The 20,740-nt window shown below is 38.5% G+C and overlaps 1 protein-coding gene across 1 annotated transcript in view; it reads left to right on the forward strand.

Moving 5' to 3' along the window:
* The first annotated feature begins 120 nt into the window (after positions 1-120).
* Positions 121-20,740, forward strand: part of LOC113639510 (arf-GAP with dual PH domain-containing protein 1) — a 28,995-nt gene continuing 8,375 nt past the window's right edge. Inside the window, exons 1-4 of the mRNA XM_027141390.2 lie at positions 121-505; positions 6,954-7,084; positions 12,970-13,061; positions 15,741-15,823. Coding sequence (XP_026997191.1) covers positions 409-505; positions 6,954-7,084; positions 12,970-13,061; positions 15,741-15,823 — 403 coding nt within the window. The 5' untranslated portion in view covers positions 121-408. The remainder of the gene's footprint in view (positions 506-6,953; positions 7,085-12,969; positions 13,062-15,740; positions 15,824-20,740) is intronic.

Raw genomic sequence — 20,740 nt, forward strand, 5'->3', positions numbered from 1 at the left:
AGTGGACAGTGTGTGTAAATGAACCCTGGTGAAAGCCCCAAGCTTTAGTATAGCAACATACAGAGACTTCGCCTTCCTCTAAGTGACCATCTGAGGTGAATAAAGGCGTGTTGTGTAGCCGCGACCGCTTGAGGTCTCTCTACTGAAGGGCGTTAAATACACGAGTCCTGCATTGAGACAAACTAACCATACTTCAGTCACCAGCTCACGGGGTTTGAGGTCATATTTTCCGATTAATTTCATATCCGTTTAATGTCGTTACCGCCGTCAAAGCTCTTGAAAATGTTCCGTCAGTCAGGAATCGCCTGAAGCGTGATATTTCGGGCGCTGGAGCTTCTTGTGACATCACAGCCGAATCCCAGCGGAAAACAGCGCAGCTTTCTGTGTTCATCAGTCTGAAAGGTCCGAATGTTCAGCATGGCTTCGGGAGAACCACACAGACGCCGGCTTCAGGAGATTCTGGACAGACCTGGGAATGGGTGCTGCTCTGACTGCGGGGCTCAAGGTAAGATTCTCCCGAAACCTTTAGACCGCGCCTAAAGACACATCCATCTCTACCGTCCTATTATTCAATCCAATGTCTCATTCGCCCATTATGTGCCCGCGCGTGTATGTATATATATATATATGTATATGTGTGTGTGTGTGTGTGTGTGTGTGTGTGTACATATATATATATATATATATATATATATATATATATATATATATATATATATATATATATATATATAAAATATACACAGTGTGTGTGTGTGTGTGAGTGATTTATAAGAAAAACACCAAGTCTCAAGCCTCCACGATGTGGGCGTGGCTTTTGTGTGTACATCAAGTGCATAAATGTCATTATGTCTCCCAGCCTTGTTCATTCCTCTAATGCTTTCCCTTTTCATCCATTGGCATAACATTCAGTGTATCTGAATGTTTTCCACCACACCTATTGACTCTTTGTGCCAGGATTGTATTTGATATGCATGCAAGTGAATTTATTAAACCGGCACCCAAATTCAAGTTGCACATTGTAGCTCAGAAAAGTATAAATCTTCCTGTAAATCAGAATTACAGCATTATAAGACTGTACATCGGGTTACTACGTTACAGAAGGATGTATTGGGAAGCCCTCTTGAGACTATTTGGTGATGAAGTGCTTTGGCATGAAAGGCTGAAGAGCTTCCAGCTCCATGTAAAAGAACCGCAGGTTCTCATCTTTGACAATGACTTAATTTTATCTGTCAATTAAAGCATTTTAGCCACTTAAGTCACTTTAGCTAATTGTTTGCCATCTTAATACGTTTAAGTATATATGCAATTTAAAGAATATCTATTTTTTTTAAACAACCACATGCATGATTGATTGCATCTGTACTATATAGCAAGGGCAAATAACCATTTAAAGACTCTAGTGTTGTTGCTTCTTACTGCAGACATCTTGAATCTGTCATCGCCAGCTACAGTTTTGCAACAATGCTGGTAAATTGTGGTCAGGTTTGTTTCTAAGCAAATCTTTTTTGTTCAAAGGATTAAGTCAAAAGACGTAGGTAAAATTACAGCAATAAAAGTGTCCAGATACTCGTTTACTCCCACTTTCTGTTGAATTAACTGGGTTTTGGTGAATCTTACATGTTCTCAAAAGGTGGCATATATTTTGGTAACAGAATGGCTAGTTTAAATATTTTATAAACTGTTGATCTGTTATTTTCATACACAACAACATCTAGAATTTACACCGAATGGTTTTGGCGGAAAAAACATTCTGTGAGCAGAGGGTTTGCTGGCTGAAACACTTTCTTTGAGAGATATGAGAAAAATACCAGACTAGTTTGAGCTGAAGTCTATAGTAACTAAAATAAACACCCTAAAACCATTGTGAGCAGAAAATCAGCAAATACTGAGATGGATAAAGTTAGGAAAACAAATCACCTGGTCTTTCTACAGTCTTCAACTATCAAGTTTTGATGATCTTGTGCACCTGATAGCCTTAGATTCCAATTCTCTTCTGACAGGGATTGAAACCCAGTGTGGTCGATTTTTTGAGTCAATTCCTCTAAATAAAATAAATAGATAAATACATTTAAAATTTCAAATTAAGTTACTATATATGTTTAACATCTATCCTTATCAGAGGTGATGGTGGCAAGGAAAAACTCCCTGAGATGATATGAGGGAGAAAGCCTAAGAGGAAACAGACACAGAAGGGAACCCGTCCTCATTTGGTTGACACTAGACAGTAAATAATGTAAATGTAAATAATGTCATTTCTACAACAGTTTATAAGTGTACAACTGAGAGCTCCTGATTAACTAATGGGTCAGCAAAAACTCTGAATTCACCATAGACCCAAAACTAATTAATTCCTGTCAAAGTCTTCAAAAGACTGCTGATCAAGACCAGACCTCACAGCTGACTAACATAACAATGGTTCAATGTTGGACAATCCAATGATTCACTAGCCAAACATGCAGATCAATCCCCGACCACCGGGGTAGAACCCCAACCAGGGGTAGAACATCAGGATTGATGAAGTAGGTCCGTAAGAACATGTGATCAGACTAGGAACTCAGAACACTAGAAGATCGGGAGTGACTTGGATAGGGCGAGGGGTTAAGTATGATTGCAATCATGTGATGGACAATGTACATTATGTGCAAAGTGCAGACAGGATGCAAGACTAGCTATGACAGCATAACTAAAAGGGAAAGCCAGAAGGTGACAGACATGTGGCATCCCATTACTTTACTATCAGCAAACCTGAGCAACTTGTGAGGATGGTCATCTGATGTTGTAGCCTGTCTCAATCTATACTACTATTATTATATTAATTCTACTATATTGCAAACATACTAATTTTAGCTAGACTATCTTGCCAACGTACAAGAAGATATGTATTAGGGGTGGCATGGTTCACAAAACCCACAGTTCGGTTCGTATCACGGTTTTAGGGTCACGGTTTTCGGTTCTGTGACGTCACGAAAAATAAAAATTTGCACAACATGGACATGTGACATATCAAAACACTCGGCACAATGAGGGGAACTGCCCCACGGGTATTCTGGTCATGTGACATCACGTGAAAATTTAAAATTTGCACAACATGGACATGTGACGTATCAAAACACTCAGCACAATGTGGGGAACTGCCCCACGGGTATTCAGATCACATTACATGCTCATGTCCGCTCTCCTCCAAAAGTATTGGCACCCTAGCGTTCCAGTAGCTTTCACAATTTTTCTGTCCACTTGCCTCCAAAAGTAACACTGACCCTTATGTCCACTAGCCTCCAAAAAGCACTGGCCTTTGTGAATACTTGCCCCATCAAAGCCAACATCAAAGTTTGTTGCGACGAACTTTACAAATCTAGTTAATATTACTGTAGGTCCTTGTGCAGTTTCATGCTTGTCCTTTTGTCAATTTTTGGGATACTAGGTAATGTCACTGTGGTGCCTTATGTTCTTTATTTGTTGATAATGGCCCTAAAGTTCTGCAAACTATTTTGTACTCATCTGATGATTGATTCGGTGAAAGCCTGTAAAAGCTTTCTAAGCTCTTTGCAGATCATGGCTTGTGTAGTCAGATGAAGCCAAAAAGATGTCAAGAAAATAATCCAGATACAGAAGTAATACAGCAATTATATAGATTGTGGTTAATTAGAAATACTTGATGACAGGTGTATGATAATTACTTTTGAACATGAGTTTTAATGTGAACCATTACGTGTACAATTTTAAGATTCAATTCAATTCAATTCAAGTTTATTTGTATAGCGCTTTTTACAATAGACATTGTCTCAAAGCAGCTTTACAGAACATAAACATAGAGCAGAAGGTAAACATAATTAATGATAAAGGAAATAACGAATAATAAAAGAAATAAGAATTAACAGAATAAAAATTCTAGATTATTATTAGATATATATCGTTACAATGTGTATGTATTTATTCCCCTATGAGCAAGTCTGAGGTGACTCAGGCAGCAGTGGCAAGGAAAAACTCCCTTAAATTGGTAAAGGAAGAAACCTTGAGAGGAACCGGACTCAAGGGGGAACCCATCCTCATATGGGTGACACTGGGGGTGTGATTGTAATATACAGTCAGTTAAATGTTGTATTGGTGTAAGGATCATGGACTTCGGATCTCCTTAGTATCACAGAGTCTAACTGGAGATGTCTCAGGATTCTTAGAGTCGGCCTCGGCTCAGTGGACGTCCAAAGGCTTCGTCCCACAGAGGACGTTGAGAGCTGGTACAGTGTCTGGATGCCTCGGGATGGGTACAAAGAGAGAAGCAGTGGAAAGGAATTAACATATCTGCTGTTCATAAAAATGTGCAGGTCTGATGTACTAGTGCATGATACTATAGGATGTGCTTATTTGTGCAATCAGATTATTGTTTATTCTTTTTTTTTCTTTAGGGCATTTCTATTTGATTTTTACTTGAAGTTTGTGTTTGATCATCACATTAAATGTGGAAGAAGCTTTGGCTTGATTTATTTTTTGTTGTTTTTTATGTTAGAAAAACCTGCAACATTTAACAGGTGTGTGTAGGATTTTTTGGATCACTGTATACATTTATTACATTGAATATGCACCTTTTTACATATAGTAACTCTGCACATGCTTCGGGCATTAACCCAAAACACATGGCCCAGTTTGCCAGTCTTTTCTTAGACCACATTTGGTAGGTACCCACCATTGCATACCGGGAACCCTCAGAACCTCCTGTTTTGGAAATGCCCTGACCCAGTTCTCTAGCCATCATAATTTGTACCACATTAAATTCACTTCCAAAATATCAACTTTGAGAACTGTCTGATTACTTACTGTCTAATTTATCCCACCCCTAATCAGTATTATTGGTTAGTCACTTCACCTGTCAGTGGTTTTAATATTAAGGCTGATTGGTGTAAATTATAAATAAATATATACTCACTGGTCACTTTAACAGCAATATCTGTAGACCTGCTAATTTGTAGAGTTACCCAGTTAGCCAATCATGTTGTAGCAGTGCAATGCATAAAAACATGCAGATACAATTTAAGAGGTTCAGTTATTGTTCATCTTAACCTTCAGAATGGGGAAATTGTGATTCTAGTGACTTTATCTGCTGCACGGTTGATTGGCATGGTGCCAGATTAGTTCAAAAACCCTCAACAGAACTTAAAACAGTATAACAGTAAAGAAAGCAGCTTTTGCTTTTTCAATCTACATTTTATGCTCTTTCTTTGTTTGTGTGTGTGTGCAAACTCAGTCACCAAAATACACAAATTGATGTAACAAACACTGAGGACAAGAGATTCTGCCAAATTCCAGTGTTTAATAAAAGCGAGTTGCATAAAATTACCCGCTGCTACAGTGTTAGTTTCCTGGATTACCCCCATGCCAAGCATGAAAACAGAATAAAAAATATAAAGTTTAAAAATTTAATTCATATTTATTCCCTAATGAGCAAGCCTGAGTGAATGGTTGCAATGATATATTGGCCTCAGGTGATATGAGGACGAAACCTTGAGAGGAATTAGATTTAAAAGGGAACCCATCCTCATTTGGTTGACCCTGGAAAATAAACAATGTAAATGTAAACAATGTTCTTTCTACAGATGTTTACGGCGAAATGGAATTATGCAACCCAGAGCTCCCTAGCAAGAAATAGGTCAGCATAATTTCTCAGTTCATGCTACAATTTACACTAATTTCTTTCTGCCAAAGTCTTCAAGGCTTCACTGATAACAACTCATGCACAAAGCTGACCGCTGCAACAGCAGTTCAAAGACAGCACAATAGTCACATGGGTATCCACAGCAGTCACATGGGTCAGCAGCCATTCTTAGCAGCAGTGTGCAAGACCAAGCGAGGAGACTTCAACCAGAAGTGTTTCAAGGGTTCAGATGTCTCGTTTGGGTGAACCTGTGTTTACGATGGTCACAGATTCCTGTTCTTGGCTGACAGGAGTGTTATCTTCTGCTGTTGTACCACATCCAGCTCAGGGTTATTGTTTTGTCTATGCTTAGATGCGTTTCTGCTCACCATGATTGTAAAGAACAATACTTTCTATATCTTTACTGATCTGACCATATATTTTATCAAAAAGATGTTTCTACCAACATAATGTTGAGACAATGTTCTTTATTTTTCTCACTCTTCTGTGGATTCACTAGATGAAAATCAGTAGTTTGTGTATATAATAGCTGATAGTGCATGACACCACTAGGTATTTATTTAATGAGGCAAGCAACATAACATGATTACAGTATTATTTAACCAAAATGTGAGCTATAACCATTGTTTTAAAAACATAGTGTTATATTACAAATGGCTCGTATTGCTTTTATTTGAATACAGTGGAGAATCTGGGAAATTATGGCACACTAATTCAGGGAACAGGTAAATGGTTTTATAAACTATATGTTTTTTTTAAATTATTTTATGTGGGTATATAATGTGGGTATCTGGGTCGACTGGAATCCTTTTCCTTTCTTTACAGTCAAGCATATTTGTGAATAACATTTATTACTTTGCATTACATATTTATACTGTATGATTCTACACTGTGTGAACAATACACGTTCACTACACTGTTGGAGTTGGGCAAGCCACTGACACAACAAACTCTAATCTAATGGACATCTGGTTTGAATCTTTAACCAAACAAGTTTCAGTTACTGCGCTCTATGTTTACCACTTCCTGACCTCTTTCTTTGTCTTTCTTAGCTTGTCACAGATAATGGCTCTCTCTTTTTTGTGTGGGTAAACCGGAAGAGAGGTTCAAATGGAGTACCTTTTTCTTTTCTTTTCTTTTCTTTTCTTTCTTTCTTTCTTTCTTTCTTTCTTTCTTTCTTTCTTTCTTTCTTTCTTTCTTTCTTTCTTTCTTTCTTTCCTTCCTTCCTTCCTTCCTTCCTTCCTTCCTTCCTTCCTTCCTTCCACCCACCCACCCACCTAAATGCTCTGTCTCTGTGTTGTAGGTCCAGAGTGGGCTTCCTTCACCTTGGGTGTCTTCATATGTCAGAACTGCTCAGGCATCCATCGCAGCATTCCTCAGATCAGCAGAGTCAAATCTGTCTTCATTGACCCCTGGGAGAAATCAGAGTTGGAGGTGAGTCTGTTGTTAGTGTACGCATTCTTCTTTCTGTCATAGAATTGCCAGTGAAATGTTTCTGCTAGTTTAGCTAATTAGCTAAAGCATGGTGTCTGATATAGCTAGGCTGTTGGTATATCACATGAAATGCTAATGTAAAGCTGCTTTGCGACAATGTGAATTGTTAAAAACGCTATACAAATAATTTTAATAAATTGATCAAATTAAAGTGCTTCCTTCACTTTTTTACACAACTGGAGATGCCAATGCCAATGTTTTCCCTCCATTGCCAATGAAGGTGGCTTAATTTTCCCTGAGTCAAAAACTGCTTGCACACATATATCTATTAACCACAGCAAACTTCTTGCTGTTTTGGATTCAGCCATCTGCTGGTTTCTGTCCTAGGCTGGAGGTTTCCTTCTAACTTGATGATAGTAAGTGTAAACCTCCGTTCTAAAGCCACCCACATTGACCTTGGCCAGGCTTCAAATCAAAGTGGTACTGAGACCTACAAGAATTAGGTGTTTGTCACTATATCTTGGAGACTAGACTCCTGTAAGGAACCCAGTTCAACATCTGGCAGCTGACAGGCAAATCAAACACTTTAAAGGTTTATGGAAATCTGACATTAACACCTATTACCACAAATTTGGAAGCACAACATTGTATGTGATGTCTTTGGTTGCCATAGCATTACATATTTCCTCTGCTGGAACTATAAAGCCTAGTCCAACATGTTCAAAGCCTTCACCTCAACCCCACTCAGTACCATGGGAATGAATCGGAACAATGACTATTTTTACAGATGAAATTAGTTTTTGCTTTCTTCAGAATCAGAATCAGCAGGCGTTGAGGTATGCATCTGTGCTGTGTTGGGAGTGGTGAAGATGATGCGCTGGTGTTTAAGTTGGTGCTGATCGCTGGTGTCATAGGTGATGGCTGGTGGCAGGACTGTCCCATTGACAAGTGAACTCACTCAGACTATTGGCCAGACAGAGGTTGTTAGCAGAGTGAGCCTGACAAATGTCTTCACTGATATCTTCAACATTTCTCTGAGCACAGCACAGTTGTTCCAACATGCCTTAAAACCACTACCATCGTCCTGGTGCTGAAGAAGACCTGCCAATATTCTGCATCATTGACTATTGTCATGTCACCCATTGTGATGAAATGCTTTGAGGGATCCATCAAGGGCAAATCAAAACCCAGTTGCCACCCTCACTGGAGCCCTTGCAGTTTGCGTATTATCCAAACTGCCCCTCAGATGATGTCTCTGCCATGACCCTTCATCTAGGCATAACAAATAGTATAGATGTTGTTCATAGAATTTACTTCAGCATTCCTCAGCACCTGGCTGAGTGGTTGAACCTTCTGCTCCTGAACACCTCCCCCTGCAGCTGGATTGTGGAGTTCCTGGGAGAACAGGGAGAACAGTATGAGAACAGTATCTCCAGCATTGCCCCACTGCGCACTGGAGCCCCTCAGGACTGTTTGCTCAGTCCACTGTGTATCATTGCACAGCTTGATCCATACCATTAAGTTTGCAGAGGACACAATCAGGGTTGCTCTCATCAGCAAGAAGTACGAGTCAGCATACAGAGATTAGGCGCAGCAGCAAACAGCATGGTGTGGAGCCAACAACCTAACTAAACTAAAGAGATGGTTGTTGACTTAAGAAGAATACAGACTGACCTCTCTCCACTGAAAATCAATGGATATTTTGTGAAGATCAAGAGCACTAAATTCCTTGCTGTTCAATTGGCAGAGAACCTTACCTGGTCACTCAACACCAGCTATCTGTAAGAAAGCCCTGCGGAGTCTCTACATCATACAAAGGCTGAAGAAAGCACATCTGCCTCCACTCATCCTGAACAGGTATTACAGATGGACCATCAAGAGCCTCCTGAGCAGCTGTCTGGATTGGGAATTGCACCATCTTGGATCACAAGAGCCTGCAGCAGATAATCATCAGCTGAGACGATCATCAGAGTCTCTCTTCTCTCTTCTATTTAAAAATAGTATATGGCTCTTTTACAAAATAGGTGAATTATAACAGTGTTGTCCTGATGTAACCTTCAAACATATAAATTATAATGACTACAGCTAAAAAGAGAGCCACAATAAGCATGCAGAGCAACTGGCTATTTATCCTGATTAAATGGACTAGTGTGTGCAGACCCCCAGAATAAAAATAGGCACATGCTTTTATTTTCCCTTTAACAATTTACTCATACTGTATGTGTCTTGCATGGTAAGCTTTGTAAATTTTATGTGTGAAAGAGAAGTCAACAAAAAACAACACTGAAACAATTTAAGCCCCCCCCCCCTTTCTGTCGAAAACTGTTTGTAAAGTGGTGTAAACCTCACCAATCTACCCAGTGTGCTGCCCAATGTCAAGTTTTACTTCTGAACCTATGTATAATGGCTAAATTATCGAGTATTATAATGTTACATACATGTCACAGCCTGAGGTTTCCTGTAGCTGCTGTAACATTCATTCATATACCAGTCACAACAACTGTGTTATCTTCATGTAATACATAGTAATCGAAATTAGATAGTAGATTATTGTTTTGTGATTGTTGGATTCTGAGTCACCGGGAGGTAGAGTTCAGTAAAGAGACAGCCCTTGAGAAAAAGCAGTTCCTCAGCCTGCTGGAGGCTCCTGAAGCACCTTGTCAGGATTCAGCTCGGACTTTGGCCATGTGCGGTTGTTTACGTCCGGTGTTCACGTGTCTTCCCCGCCCTTGTCTCTTTCGTCCTGCCTCTGCACACCTGTTCCTCATGTGTTAATTGTCTTGTGTATTTAACATAGGCCATAGACAACGCGGCACGGAATCCTCGTCATTGGTGTTGTCTCTAATCACGCATTGTGTCATGTCTGGTTTTGTCTGTGTACCTATTTTGTGTGATTTATTTATTAAATCAGTTTATTTTTATGCTATCCTGCATTTGGGTCTGTTTTTATCCTCGCATCGCTGACAGAAGGATTGTGCCAGACCAAGAACCAGCAGGATAGTGTCAGCCTGGACCGGCTTATTGCGGGAGCATTTTTTTTCCGGACTGTTTTCTCGGCCCTGTTTGTCCCTGGACTTTATTATTTTTTTTGGGGGGGTGAGATCGGTCCGCATTTGTTCCGGTGGGGTGAAACCGCTTCCGGTTTCCCATGGAGGGAGCTGCCTCACTTCCTGCTGGCGGACAATGTCCCCAGCTTTTTCTTTTTTTTGTGTGTGTCCTGCTTCATCACCCCGCATACTCGGCCCTTCTGCTTGACTGTGGATGTTGCTTGGCCCTTCTGCTCTGCTGTGGATGTCACTCGGCCCTCACTGGCTGAGCTACCGTATGCCTTGCTCCCCCCACCTGCCTTGTGTGTGCCTTGCTCCCCCCTCCTGGATCTTGCTTGGATCGTGGTCCCCTTGGATATGGTTTTATATGGGATTGGCTCATCAGGAGCCGTGCCTTGGGGGTGGTGGTGGGGGGTGGGGTGGGGTGGTGATGGTACTGTCAGGATCCAGCCCGTACTTTGGCCATGTTCAGTGTTCACGTGTCTGCCCCACCCTTGTCTCTTTCTCCTTGCCTTTGCAGAATCCGGTGGCAGTGCGGAATCCTCGTCCTTGGTCTCGTCTCTAGTCACGTCTGTGTCCCTGTTTTGTGTGATTTATTTATTAAATCGGTTTATTTTTATGCTATCCTGCATTTGGGTCTGTTTTTATCCCCGCATCGATGGCACACCTACCAGAAAGAAGCCTATAGACAGGGTGGGAGGAGTCTTTAAGAATGCTGCAAACTCAGTGTAGATAGTGAAATATTTCAATATACAATATGTGACAGTATTTGAAAACTTTTATAATTTACATTTTATTGCAGTTAGAACATCTGCAATCACTTTCTTCATACAAACTGCTTTACTAGCCATTTCTCTGAGATGCTTTTCTTGGTCATTTACTGGGCCTTCCAGAGATTTGTTAAGGCTGGACTGGCATTTTTCCTCTGTAAGTATTTCAAGGCGTCCCCAAACCTGTAATAGTAGTGTAGTGCATGGACAGATATGGTTTTTGGGAAGTGGATACCTTCACTTTGGGGAATTAGGGAATCCAGGCTGTAGGATATAATAGCTGTACTTTTTCTTGGCATTACTGCTGAAGCATGACTGTGGTTTCCATAGCACTGACCTGTTTCTGCTGCAGCCTTGGCTTTGTCCCCATCTTTTGCCAATGCCAGCAAATCTCATAAAGAACAGGATTCATCAGAAGGGGAGGTGGCATTTTCTAGTAACCTAGCGCACCTAGAGGTATCTTAAAAGTTATTTCAAAAACAGAATTCTTTCACAGAACCATATGCGTATTGACCACCAAACTGCCATTGCTTCGCCCTTGAGCAAGGCCCTTAACCCTCAATTGCTCAGTTCTTCTGGATAAGGGTGCCTGCCATGTGCTGTGACTGTGAATCTGTTTGCACAGTTCCTTACTGGGAAGGCAGTAGTTTTTCCAAACAATCATTCATAATTTCTATTGATTGATGCTTTTTAAAACAACAAAAACAAGATATTATACACCAAGCTGTAGTAATTATATAAAAAAGTAAGAAGGATAGAATTTTATTGTGTCAGACAGGTTACCAACATGACTTCTGTTAGCTGTTGTTTATACATGTGCTGATGTTTTAACCCATGATGGCAGAATGTTTGGGTAATTGCCTAGGTTATTCCTATTAGCACCTAATTTGAACCACAAGAGTGCAGAAAAGAAAATCTTTTTTGATTCCTTATAGACATAGTATATGTAAAAGTATGTGAACCCTTTTACTATTTATATCTTTCTGCATAAATATAACCCAAAACATAATCTGTTTGTGATTATTCATAAAGAAATAAAGATTTGTGTCCCCTTATTTTTTTAGAGCATTATAATTTGTTTCTATTATGAATAACAATCTTTGCATTCTATTCATTTATCCATTCAAATTAATATTGCATCAAAGATGCCTATATACTCACCAGCAGCTGTGATAGCAACATTTGTACACCTTTGCATTCATACAATTGTCCACCAGGCAATCATGTAACAAAAGTACAGTGCATAAATATAATGCTGATAGAGATAAAGAGCATCAGTTAAAGTTTACATATACTATCAGAATGGAAAAAATGTTTCATTGACTTGACCATGGCAAGTTGTGCTGATTTAAATATTTCAGAAACTGCAGATCTCCTGGAATTTTCGTTCTGAACAGTCTTTAGATTTTACACAGAGTGCTACAGAAAATAAAAGCAACAACAAAAAATATCAGTTCTGTAGGCAGAAATGTCTTATTGATGGAGATCAGAGGAGAATGGGCAGACTGATTTGAACTGACAGGAAGTCTACGGTAGCTGAAATAACCTTCAATTTTGTGGAGCAGAAACAGATCTCAGAAAGCACAACATACTGAACCTTGAGGAAGATACAACAGCAGAAGACCACATCAAACTCCACTCCTTTCTACAGTTCACACAGATCCAGCAAATCTGGACAGTTGAAGAATAGAAATCTATAGCTGTGCGTTTTGTTTCCGTTTCTAATGTGAAATAGAATAAGTGTGCATATGAATGTGGCAGCTGTAACCATTAATTTTTTGTGTGGAAAACATCATATGTGCTATACACACGTACACGTATACACACACACACACACACACACACACACACACACACACACACACACACACACACACACACACACACACACACACATACACACAGTGAGGGAACTTAATGCAACCTACCCCACCACCATGTAGCTTGTATGCATTTAAATTTAAGTATATAACCTCAATAATGTCTTTACTGTTTGTTTTTCACACATTTTATGTAAATATGAAAGTTTTTTTTATGTCTTGACATTTCATTGTTTGTCTCTCTTTAGTTGATGGCCTCCATCGGCAACAGTTCTTCAAAAGGCAAATATGAACAGATGGTGCCAGCGTTCTACTATTCCCCAAAACACACAGACTGTCAGTGAGTAAAGACCTAGTGTTCTTTGTATGGCCTTTTTCTTCTTGTATAATTATCATGTGACCCTTAACCATGAGTAATTGCACAGAATACTCCTGCTTAACTAGTTTGTATGTTAGATGCTATTAGGAGCCAGAGAATCAATCAGTATTTTTGCCTGCAGTTCTCAGAGTCACACAAATAAGGTGCTAAAGTTAAGTTTAGTTAATCAGTTTTAGTCCATTTAACTCTTGCTTACAGTTCTGCACCTTCAAAATGGCATTTGTAAAGTTTGTCCCAGCAACCAGAGCACACACACACACACACACACACACACACACACACACACACACACACACACACACACACACACACACACACACACACACACAGCAACTATAATCTTTTCTATATTAGCACACGGTGGAATTGACCTTGCGTAAGATTTTTTTCTTGATAATTAGATTCAATTAGATTAGATTCAACTTTATTGTTTACATGTACACTTGTTTAGTGTACATGCACAAGGCAACGGAATGCAGTTTGGAACATAACCAGAAGTGAAATAAGCAGCAAGTGCAAGTATTTACAGTATGAACAGGATAATATACTGATGAATATGCTATGGACAAGAAATACAGGTGTGGTAGCCCTAATATACAGGGTGTTGTATATTATATTGATATAACATACAGGTGCTATTGACATACAGGGGTACAGGGTGTGGGGGTTGGGGTGGGTTGTGGGGGGTTGTGGGTCACTGGGAGTCAGAGTTCAGTAAGGAGGACAACCCTTGGTTAAAAGCTGTTCCACAGCCTGCTGGAGACTCCTGAAGCACGTACCAGAAAGAAGTCTATGGACAGGATGGGAGGAGTCTTTAAGAATGCTGCAAACTCAATGTAGACAGTGTTTCCTTTGGATGTCCTCAATGGCTGGAAGTGAAGTTCCTGTGGATGTGCAGTTCCCATACCAGTCTGTGACACAGCTGGACACTCTCGATCACACAGCGGTAAAAGTTCAGCAGTTTGGCTGAAGACAGATGATGTCTCTTCAGTGTCCTCAAGAAGAACAGGTGCTGATGAGCTTTCATGACCAGGCTGGAGGTGTTAGTGGTCTAGGACAGGTCTTCCGAGATGTGGATCCCCAGGAACTTGAAGCTGGAGACACATTCAACCGGCAACTCATTGATGTGGATGGGGCATGCGTGCCTCCTCTCTTCCTCCTGAAGTCCATGATGAGCTCCTTTGTTATGCTGGTGTTAAGGAGCAGGTTGTTTTTCGGCACACATCATGTGACCAGATGCTGTACCGCTTCCTTGTAGGTTGTCTCATCATTGTTGATGCCTAGATCGATGCCTATGTGGAAGGGATTATTAAAGGTATTAAATTCTGAGCTAAAGTCCACAAACAGCATTCATGCATATGTGTTATTATTGTCCAGATGTGTGAGCACAGAGTGCAGCCCTAAGGAGGGTTCATAAGGTTCAAAGCCAAAAAAAAAAAAAAAAAAAAAAAAACGGAAGGAAGTAGAGTCAGCTTCTGGTCTTTCTGGTACCTCTTAGATACCAGCCTGTGGCTGATAAATGCTAAGCTGTCAAATTTAGTTAAACGGTTTGGTACTTTTAATGCATCTAAAATGATCAACCTCAATTTGATACATTTTCATTTAGAAGGTCAATCGGTCAGTTTTGTTATAGCATATTTAAATGCTATAACATGCTATAACTGCTTATCTAGTATTAGTAATATAGCAGTTTTATATAACTAATTTAGGTAGTTAAATAGTTTATTAACAAGTTTTTGAGACACACTAGTTTCAGGTGCAAACCTACATTTACATAATTGTCATCAGTAAGGAGGCTGAGACAGATAAAGATGCAGTTGTGGTTAAATCAATATGCAGACAGAATCGAAACTCAAGGCAAAAAGCAGGGTCCAAAACACAAACTAGGTCATGCAGTGTACAAACATGATGTTTTAAAGGCTAGCAAAAAGCCAAGACCCATAAGAGAGATAATACAAAAGTTTGGTAAAGTGTTAATTGTTTGAATAACTGATTGTTTATTTTGCAGTGTATTTGTGTGTGTGTGTGTGTGTGTGTGTGTGTGTGTGTGTGTGTGTGTGTGTGTGTGTGTGTTTGTGTGTGAAGGTCCAATATATAGTGCTGGTAATGATTAATGACAGGGTTTAAAGGTGAATATTTAGAAATCAGGTGACTGTGAGAGTGTTTAAGTGCATAGGTCTTAGGATGTATAGTCTGCGGTGGCCATGTTTGTAGGCCATGGTGTGTTCTGGGAAACTGGGTTTGCGAACTGTGATGAATTGACAATGGTAAATTGAGTTTGCAACGTTCTACTGCCAAAATATGAGTGTAAGTGTCATTTATATGAATTACTTCCTGCTTAGCACCCATGCTTGTTTTTGGCTTTACTATGATCATGTTGGATTATCCCTGGGCAGATGTAGACAGTATTACTGGCCAGAACAGTGCTACAAATATTATTGACTATTACATAATAATAAGGTTGTGGATTTTGCACATGCAAAGAGCAACATTAGTAGGCCATAAATGTTATGCCTGCACAGGGGCCAATCGTGACAAAGTCCGGCCCTGGTTATTAAAGAAGATTACATTTCTTCTCTGATGGAGTGATGGCTGAAGAAGAAAGAATATAAAATTACTCTGCGCCTTGCCCCCCAACAGGGTGCTGCGGGAACAGTGGATCCGAGCCAAATATGAGAGGAATGAGTTTATTTATGTGGAGAGACAAGAGCCATACTCAGCAGGTATGACAATATTCTGTCTTTTCTATCTATCTCTCTTTTATTAATACTGTTACATATACTCTTCATGTCTTTTATTTTATCTATCATCTGAGAGCATAAGATCTGATTACTACTTTGTGTGTGTGTGTGTGTGTGTGCGCTTGTGTATAGGGAGGGATGGGATGGGGTGGGATGTTGTGGTTAAAAATATAATAAGAAATATTGGCTTTATATCCTATTTCTTTATAAATTATATTTTTTAACTTGTATTCACGGCATGTAGATATTAATTAATTTATTATACTGTCACCAACAGAATGTAGATTATCAGTACAGCTACACTATGTTTTCATATTGCATGAAATTATAACTTGCAAATATTATGTGAAAGCAACAGCCTAGGCCTACTTTTATACAAAAAACATAAAGTGTCTTTTTAGCTCTTTCTCCAGATATTTGACTCTATTGGTATAAAAAAGTCACTAACTTTGTTCATGCAGGAATAATTAACACTAATTAACTTGAATTGAATCCCAAATGGCTTCCTATTCCCTCTATATGCACAACACATACACACAAAATAATAGTGTTGTATACATAGTGTCTATACATAGTGCACTATATATTCAATAGTATATATAAGTATACAAATATGCATTTTTTTAATGAAATGATTGAATGATAGGTGAATAGATCATTTTTAACATTTATGTAGTGAAAAGAATCATATACTATACTATAATTATTATACACAACAACTTATGATTTATCCAAGTCTTCCTGGTGCTGGTGTGGCTGCAGGTTTTTATTCCAACTAATCAGGCATCACCTACTACAGGTGGTAGGCCAAGATCAACTGGAAAAAACAGGGTGATTCTGACTATTCCCGTTTTTGCAAGTAGCCTTGAGAGATGTCAAGGACATATTAATGCACAAGGCACTCATGCGTTATTCAAATCAGTCAAGCAAACTGACCACCTACTGATGATGAGCCACTTCATCTCTTCTTGTGCCCCTATATTAGAGTGTAAGCAGCAGAAAAGTTTGGAATTTATGGTAGTGATTAGTAGTGGTTTTTAAGCATTTATTACAATATATGCATTAAATGAATTCAAATAAAACTCTCAATTGCCATTATGTTGTTCAACAGACTGTTCAAACTTTTAGGTCCCTATGAATAAGCTGTTACTATAGAAAAAGTTACCAAACAAATTAATTTATATAAACCTTTGATTTGTCCTGCAGCCGAAACTAGTGTCAGAGCCATGCTGTTCAACACAGGCTACATGTTCTGACCATCAGAATCAAGATTTTAATAGTAATTTGATATAATCACTCTTTCTCTGATGTTTTAGGGAATGTTTTTACTGTGTCAGCTTCTGTCTGGTGATCTAAATTGCTGCTGATCTATTTCCATCCCAGACTATTATGAAGCACTATCTTTACTTCACTATTCAAGAAACAAACATTTTCATGTCCTTAAACTAAAAGAAACTGAGAAAAAATGTACAACAAATCACATTTCTCCAGTTGCATCTTCTTCAATTATCATTAACCATTATTTTATAGAAAGCTTTTTGCAATGCTCTGAATTATTTATTGTTGCCATTGTAGACAAAATGTACGTAACTATAACACTGTGTACTGCAACTCCATACCGCCAGAGGGAACCCTCGCTGGAGTACTGAGTTCCCGGTTTACTTCCGGATTTGCCGGATATTCTGTTTGATTGTCGTGTATTTCCTGTTTCTGATTTTGGATTTTTCGCTGTTTTTGCCTATGGTGATTGTCTATGCTGATTGTCTTTCTTGGACTCTATGGCCTGTTTGTTCCTGTTTCATCTCCTGTTAATATTTTGGACTTTTTAATCATGGTTTTTGTAATAAAGACTGGGCATGGATCCTACACCTTTTTATACCTGGTGGTTCCTCACAGTGCCTTTTTAAATGATGTTGCTGAAGGCTTTTCACAAATGAGTATAAAATTGGGTGAATCTTTTGGATTGAGCTATCAGGATGTTAATTTGCATAGCAAGCTGTTGGATAGCACTGTATCAGACTTGATATATAGGTCTTCCACTGATGTAGCTGAATTGGGCCTGTGGTCAACAGTTATGACTGTGATAGTCTCTTTCTAACACCTTCATGCAATTGCGTTTGTATTCACTTCTTGATCACTACATTAAGGCCCAAAGACTAACTGTACTGCCCTGAGCAGAGCTGGGAAAATATTTAAAGTAAGATAAAACTAATGGCCTGTGGTATGACCTTACAAAGATAAAACATTCAAAACATACCAAACCAAGGTTCCTTAGGTGTTGTTTTAACATTCATGTTTTACATTATCTGAAGCACAATATTTATGTGATGTGATTTAATGCAACAAAGTCAATTAAATGAACTGAAATATAATTTTTCATATATTACAATCCCAGATCTCAGATAATCCCAGATAATAATAATAATAATAATAATAATAATAATAATAATACATAAATTAACAAACAAACAAACAAATAATAATAATAATAATAATAATAATAATAATAATAATAATAATAATAATAATAATAATACATTGAGATTATCAGATTTAGTCCAAAACACATTAATTTTTCCTTTTCCTCAGCAAAAGAGCAAATAGTAAAACTGGTTTGGAAGATTAATTGGGCCTTGCGGGGAAAAGATCTGCACTTGTGTATCTCTTGTAGGAACAATTAAAGAACATGCACCATTTGATCTAAGCAGGTGTGGTGGATTATAATAGACAATTATAACAAGCTGGCTGCAAAGTAACAGATGCTGCCTTCCTGGCAAATTTCTGAGAATGACAAAAGTATTGGATTATCCCTGGGCAGATGTAGACAGTATTACTGGCCAGAACAGTGCTACAAATATTATTCACTATTACAACAAAATCAGCTTTCATCCTACTCATCCTTTCAGCAGCATTTCATACAGTTAATCAGAAGACTCTATTCATCATCCTCACATGTTTTGGAAGCTCCACAATCCCAGTCCCAAGATCTAGTTTGATTATGTGATTTTAATAGAGATTACTAAGCACTTCTATAAGTTTATCTGGATTTAGTTGAAAAGTGACCCGTAAAAGTGAATGTTTACTCAGGTTTTGATTATTACTAATGTTATAATGAATATGAAATTTTACTGGAAGCCAGTGTTGTATGTGAGTGTTATAGTCAAACCTTCTCCTTTAGTAAGGTAGGGGTTTACAAACTTTTTGGACAAATGACCCTAAATGGACATTATGAAATGTCTGTGACCAAAAGCCTGGGCCATTCTAAAATATATTTTTCAGTTGTATAATAATCCATTGTGGGGTGGTATGATATGTCACAACATTATCCAGCCTGGTTTATACAGAGCCAGCTAAATTATCCAATCAGGTTCTAAATCTGAACTGTAAAATGTTAAGCAATGTAATGCAGAGAAATTTTAAACACAAGCTCAAGCTCAATCTCTCTTAAAACTTAAAAAAATGTATTGTCATGATTACTGTCATGGGTTGCATCACAATATGACAGACTCTACTAAAGTAAATGATGCAAAATAGATCTTTCTGTATGTTTGAAGGTGACATGAAAATCACTTAATCACCATTGTCACAGTGGCTCACACCTGAGTTCGATCACAGGTGCACACTTACACATGTACACACTCACACTCAGTTCAATAACCAATACCCTATATGTTTAGCCACATTAACGCACACACCAATACACATTGTGATTATGTTGTACCATTAATTCTTTGTTTTGCCTTTTCCCTACTGGTTCTGATATAGATTGTTTAATTATATGTATATATTATATTAACATATAATTGGTCCCTGCCCAGTTAAGTCTTTTTGCTGATTGCTTGACATTGATCTTGTTTTGAGTTTGCCCTTTGGATTATCGCTTGTCACCTTGACTTATTTTTGAATTTTGTATGGTTATCACATTTAATTGTTTGGTGAGTCTGTGTCCTTTTATTAAAACATAGCTCAGTGCTAGTTTGTAAGAATGAGCTTTTTTTCAGAGCAGTTGAGGGTGCACCCATTGTTCTTGACAAACACACTGCTTGAGGCAGCAGCATAGCTAAGTTGCCTTATCTTTGAGTTTTTATGTTTTCTTGTGAATGTCTGCTTTGTGCGCTGCTCAGTGCTGTTTTGTTTTCAGCCAGTGAAGAAAATGCGTCAGTATAATTTGCTCCTTTTTTGTTCTTTCCAAATCCCTTGGAATTTTTTAGTCAGTAACATTTTAGTGATTTCACATTTATTTCCGGAAGGCTTGTTATCAGTTAGTTGATAGCTAAAAAAAATACCTAAATGCATCACTGCAGAGCAATGCAGAAGTCCTCTTTTTCCATTTCAGTATTTTTTAACTTCCCCACACGATTTGTGTAACATACATCACACAAGGTGGAGGAGGGGACAAGAAACAAGAAGATTGTAAGCATGCATTAAATGATTTCTTTGGTAACATCCACATTAATTTTATTTTAAATGTGAAACTGAGTTGTACAGTTGGTTAAATACTTTACATCTTGAATTCAGGTTTTATTTCTTAGGCTTACTTTTTTTGTAGCATTTTTTAACAACTATTAATGCATTAGATGATTAGATGCAATGAATTTTGTGCTAATTCTGTTTTGAAATTTATATCTGTTGACTTGATTCTCTGTTATCCAGGCATAATCTATCAAACATCACTTCAATTAACAGAGCAATCAAATGATTTGAAATATAAAAAAAGACAGGCTCAGACTATGCTGACTCAATCTTTGTTACAGACAAGAGAGCCAAAATCATTATTCAGCTCAGCTGTATGTACGACTTCAGCACTTCAACAATGTGTGTGTCTGTGTGTGTGTGTGTGTGTTTGGGTGGTGTGTGTGTGTGTGTGAGCGTGAGGCATGTTTGTACTGAATTGCTTGG

This window comes from Tachysurus fulvidraco, chromosome 15 (assembly GCF_022655615.1).
Source record: "Tachysurus fulvidraco isolate hzauxx_2018 chromosome 15, HZAU_PFXX_2.0, whole genome shotgun sequence".
NCBI classification, from domain to species: Eukaryota; Metazoa; Chordata; class Actinopteri; order Siluriformes; family Bagridae; genus Tachysurus; species Tachysurus fulvidraco.